The 5,356-nt window shown below is 46.1% G+C and overlaps 1 protein-coding gene across 1 annotated transcript; it reads right to left on the reverse strand.

The window, feature by feature from the left end:
• Positions 1-2,735: 2,735 nt before the first annotated feature.
• LOC111139974 (brain expressed X-linked 4) lies at positions 2,736-4,270 on the reverse strand. Its single transcript, XM_022492369.1, has 3 exons — positions 4,167-4,270; positions 3,718-3,796; positions 2,736-3,331 (listed from the first exon to the last, which is right to left on the reverse strand). Exon 3 carries the CDS (start codon positions 3,324-3,326, stop codon positions 2,964-2,966), a length of 363 nt encoding a protein of 120 aa, XP_022348077.1. The 5' UTR covers positions 3,327-3,331; positions 3,718-3,796; positions 4,167-4,270; the 3' UTR covers positions 2,736-2,963.
• Positions 4,271-5,356: the final 1,086 nt, after the last annotated feature.

Raw genomic sequence — 5,356 nt, forward strand, 5'->3', positions numbered from 1 at the left:
AAGAACTGGAAGTGATAACCTGTTTTGGTGTTTTCTCCTTATGATATTTGGTTTGTTTTTGCTTTATTCTTTATAAGTTCATTTTCTTTCCTTCCTGGCCTCTTTAAAGATTCCTTCAGTGATATCTTGTTTTCTATTACTTGAGGGTGACAACATATGCTTCTGAACGTCTCTTCTTATAGATCTCCTCTTTCTCTTTTTAATTACTAGGCTTCTATCGCAAGCCTTACTTCAAAATCTATGAAAACATACACATTTTCCTTGAGAAACTAAACAAACATGAACACATAAATGACTGATAAGGATGAATGCATTAATCCTTTTTGTTGTTCCTGGTTGATTCTTTTGTTTCTATATTTCTTTTATTTTTCTTGCCAGCCTCTTTAGGGACATTTCCAACTAATAGATCTCCATCATCACCTTAAAAAGTCAGAATGTACTGCACACCTAGACTGACCCTCCCATGGGATGTGTTAAGTTAATGGACTTGTTCACTAAAATAACTCAGTTCTCGGGATGCCTGGGTGGCTCAATTGGTTAAGCATCTGCCTTCAGCTCAGGTCATGATCCCATGGTCCTGGGATCAGCCTGCATCGGGCTCCTTACTCAGGGGGAAGCCTGCTTCTTCCTCTGCTTGCCGCTCCCCCTGCTTGCTCTCTCTCTCTCTGACAAATAGATAAAATCTAAAAAAAAAAAAAAGTAACTGAGTTCTCCTTCAATCACTTTCTAATTCCATGACTTACTTTTCCTCCTGGCTATTACTTTCTCCAGAAAGTTCTGTTCTCACCCTTCCACCTCTGCTGAAACATCCAGGAAAGTGTGCTTCCTTGTTTGTCTTCAATCATGTTCTGATCATGGCCCCAAAACTTTACTGCTTGTAGAGAGTTCTGTACTCATACCCCACCATCAGAGAAACTCCCAGGAGAGGGGTCTTAATTTGGTTCTTCAACCAATCACATTGTGACCTTGTTCCCAGACATTTACCACTTTTAGAAAGTTCTGACTTCATCATCCCACACCCTCAGAAACACCATGGAGAGGGGATTTATTTCAGTTCTTCAAAAAACCTTATTCTGAACCCCAACATTACTTCTTTTGGAAAATCTGTCCTCATCTCCCACCACCCCCAAAGAACCCTGATGAGGAGGCTTCCATCAGTTCTCCTTCCACCAGTCAAGTTCTGATCTCACTTCCCACCCACAGATTTTTAAAAATTGGGGCTACCTTGGGAAATCTGGGATTGGTGTATGGAGATGTATAGTATTGATTTTCAGAAGGACCAAAAGGCCATTCATGAACAGCACTCAATCAGCTAGCCTTTATGAAGTGCCTGTGGGTTCACCACCTTGCATTTCCAGATCAGACTCTCCATCATCCCCTTCCTCTAGACAGAAGCTGAATGATCATTCTAGCTCCAAAATATTCTAAGGGACACAGGGCTCTCCTTAAATGTTTGCCAATTAAACATGCGGGGATTCTGATGACTGAGGTGTGAACAAGAAATAAACAGTGATTTTGTTAATGTACACCACTGGCAATCAGTACACACATATTTCCAAATCATGCCTTGTGGAGGGGATGTGGTAAGGAGATAAGCACCCTGAACCAGGAACTGTGGTCCCCCCTCTATCACAAACTGGCTATGTGACCTTGGGAAAACCATTTCCCTACCTAGTTTCCTCATCTGTGAAACAAAGTTTGAGGAAGTGATTTTTAAAATTTGTTATTTTTTAAAATAATTTTTACTTAAATTCAACTTAATTAACATATTATTATTAATTTCAGATGTAGAATTCAGTGACTTATCACTTGTGTACACCACCTAGGGCTCATTCCATCAAGTGTCCTCCTTAATGCTTATCACCCAGTTAGCCCATCCTCCCACCCACCTCCCCTCCAGCAACCCTCAGTTTATTCCCTAGAGTAAGGAATCTTATGGTTTTGCCTCCCTCTGTTTTCATCTTTTCCTTCCCTTCCTGTATGTTCATGTTTTGTTCCTTAAATTCTACATATGAGTGAAGTCATATGGTATTTGTCTTTTTCTGATTTATTTTACTTAGCATAAAACCTCTAGTTCCATCCATGTCATTGCAAATGGCAAGATTTCATTCTTTTCTTTTTTTAAAAAAGGTTTTATTAGAGAGAGAGCACAAACAGGGGAGAGGAAAAGCAGGTTCCTTGCTGAGTGGGGAGCCCCACTTGCGGTTTGATCCCAGAAATCTGGGATCATGACCTGAGCCAAAGGCAGATGCCCAACCAACTTGAGCCACCCAGGTGCCCCAACATTTCATTCTTTTTCATGGCTGAGTAATATTCCATCACAATGTGTGGGGTGCATACACCCCCCCCCACATTTTTTTTATCCACAGACACATACATACATACATAAAACAGTGGTCTCAGATTAAAGGTGTACATTAGATTTACCTGGAAAGTTTGTTAAAAATGGAGATTCTGGAGTGCCCATCTGTGGGTCTGGAGGATAGAAGCCAGATGTTTTACATTCTTAAAAAGTCCCCTTCCCAAGGTGTTTTTATGCCAGTGGTGGACTCATACTCCTTGAAAAACAGTAGGGCATACATTCTTAAAATGATATCAAATGTTGAGTTATGAGTTATCCTTGCTCATGGGATGAGAACAACAACAAGAGAAAACAAAGACTAGAGATCTTGAGTCCAGGTAGCTAGAAGAGGAAAGAAGTATTAAAAAATAAAAACTAGGGTGAAAGTGGAAGATTGCTTTTTAAACTGCTTTATTAATTTCACTTTATGAAAGGAATAGTTTTTCCTAAAACTGAGTGAAATTGCCCTACTGGGCAGAAAATTTTACACTTGAGACAAAACAATATTTAATTACAAACTAGTAAGTGGAAACACCAAAAGCTTTACAGAAAAAGTAAATCACAAAACTACAAGCTTGTAGAGCCGAGGCCACATTAACAACCTTGGAGAAAACCTTAGGTTTCAAGGTATAAGGCAAAAGTCATAATGATTATCAGGTTCAGGAGTCTGGAAGCGCTTATGATGTCTCATTTGCTGCTCCTTAGTCTTTCTCTTGACCTCCATCATCTGCCCTACAAACTTTTCCTCCTCACCTCCCACTTCATTGTGATCAGTATGCCTGCTAGGTATGGCCCACCGAAAATTAGGGACAAGTCGTCTCATTCGCCCCAGCCTGACATTTCTTCCATGCTTCTGGCCTTCACCCCCTTTCGAATTGCGTGATTCCTCTTCATTCTGCACGGGGCCCTGTTCCTCTCCTTCGTTTTCCTGCTGGGCATTTTCCATACTGACATTTTTCACCGCTGGTTTCTGTTTGGACGCCATTGCTCCTAGGAATTAAGAAACCAGAAAAGGCGCTATTATGGGGGGGTGGGGGTGGGACGATCAGCACCGAGGACAGAGGCCCTACTACGCACCTTTCAAAATTCAGAGCCCTGGACTTCAAAGGCTTTTTTAAAATTTTACTCTCCCACCGGAGAGGCTCCTTGCACTCTTCAGGGGGATCCCGGTCCGAGCACTCCCCCGCTCCCTCCCTGTCGCTCCTCCCCCCTCCCCACCAAGGCCCACCATTTTCCCTGCGGATCCCTGCCCAGGCCTCAGCAAGGCATCAAGATGGAGGACGGGCTGAGCGGGGGGACGCGGGGGAGGAGGGAATCTGGGGTCTCAGGGCTTTCCATACGTTCCCCCCGCCCCCCACACTGTCCCCGGCACCGACCTGGGCCTATCCTTGCAGTCTCCTCCTCCTCCCGATTCTCGCCGAAGAGTGCGCCGCCGCGACACTTAGACCTGCACACCTGCAGAGGGCCGGGGTGGGGGCAGCGGGGGCTGCTGCAGCCGAGCGCTCCCCGCCGACCCGACGCTACACAGCTCCGCCCGGACCCGCCACCCCATCCCCAGTGCTGACCACCATTTTCTACACCAAGAAGGACGGGGGCGGGGCGGGGGTGCAAGAGGCAGGTGTTTCCGAAGGGTCGTCGCCTCACCGGCGTCCAACCCTCGGCCTACAGTTTTCTGCGGCCAAACGCGGGCTGCGGGGCGGCGCGAGCGCTGCGGTCCTTGCGCCGCTTCGCTCCGGGGCACCGGCCCCCCAGCAGGGCTCGGCCGGCCGCGTGGGCTCTCCCACACCCAGACCAGGGAACGCTCCCCCTCCTCCCGGTCCCTTACCTGCTTCCCCTCCGCGTCTGACTCTTCGGGACCGCTTCTGGCCCGCACGCCAGCACGGCCACCGGGTGTAGACACCGAGAAGTGAGCGAGCGAAAGCCGGCTCTGACGCTACAACGAGGCGCGCGAGTCAGCGTTGGCGGCTCACGTGAGGCCTTCGTCATCGCGAGTGGCACCGCCCCCATTCCGTGCCGGGTTCTGCTCGCCGGGTGGCGCACAGCCAGTTGGCCCGCGCAGCTCTCCTCTGCTGTTGGGTCCTTTTTATTTTATTCATTTATTTGCCAGAGGGAAAAAAAAAAGAGCCCAAGCAGGGGGAGCTGCAGGCAGAGGGAGAAGCAGGCTCCTCGCAGAGCAAGGAGTCCCATGCAAAACTGGATCCCAGGACTCTGGGATCATGACCTGAGCCAAGGCAGACGCTAAAGGGACTGAACCACCTAGGATTCCCGAGCCGGGTCCTTCTTAACGGCACCTGACTGGGCTCTGTGGCTCTCCCTTCTTTGTATATTCCTGGGCCTTTCTGTGCCTGCTGGGGAAAGGCAGTATCTTCTCAGGGGCCTACTGGCCCTTTCCAGTTCTTCCCTGGGGACTTTCCTCTTCCTCTCTTATGCTCCTGGGATACACCCCTATCCACTCCAGGAGGACGGGGCAAATTTAAGCAGGTGCAGAAAACTCAGTGGTGAAGATAATAACATTTTAATGCAATAGTAAAAAAAAATTAATGCAAGGACATCTATGAGCAAGATGTCCCATCCACCCTGCTGCCAACCTGTGGTCCTCTCGGCTACCAACGCTATTTTCTCTATACCAAATGTGTATGTGGGGTGGGGGGACAAGAAAGGATATGGAATTTTTTCTAATTCTTCTTAATATCTTTTTCTTTTGTTCCTTTTTAGTAGAATTGCGTTCTCTTTATAGTTTACATGAACTTTAACTTTTGTTATGGAAAATTTCAAACATATGCAAAAATAAAATGGTATAATGAAAGCCACTGTACTCATCACCTAGCTGTGAAAGTTAACTCATTGCCAGTATTATTTCATGTATCTCCCTACCCACTTTCTACTCTTAGAAATTATTTTTGAAGGAAATCCCTGTCCTAATATTATTTTGTGTGTATTTTCAAAGTACATGTCTATAAGGACTCTCATGTACTTAATTATATAATTTACATATAATATAATATGTATATTTAT

This window comes from Enhydra lutris, unplaced genomic scaffold, assembly GCF_002288905.1.
Source record: "Enhydra lutris kenyoni isolate GAN:26980312 unplaced genomic scaffold, ASM228890v2 scaffoldscaffold131, whole genome shotgun sequence".
NCBI lineage: Eukaryota > Metazoa > Chordata > Mammalia > Carnivora > Mustelidae > Enhydra > Enhydra lutris.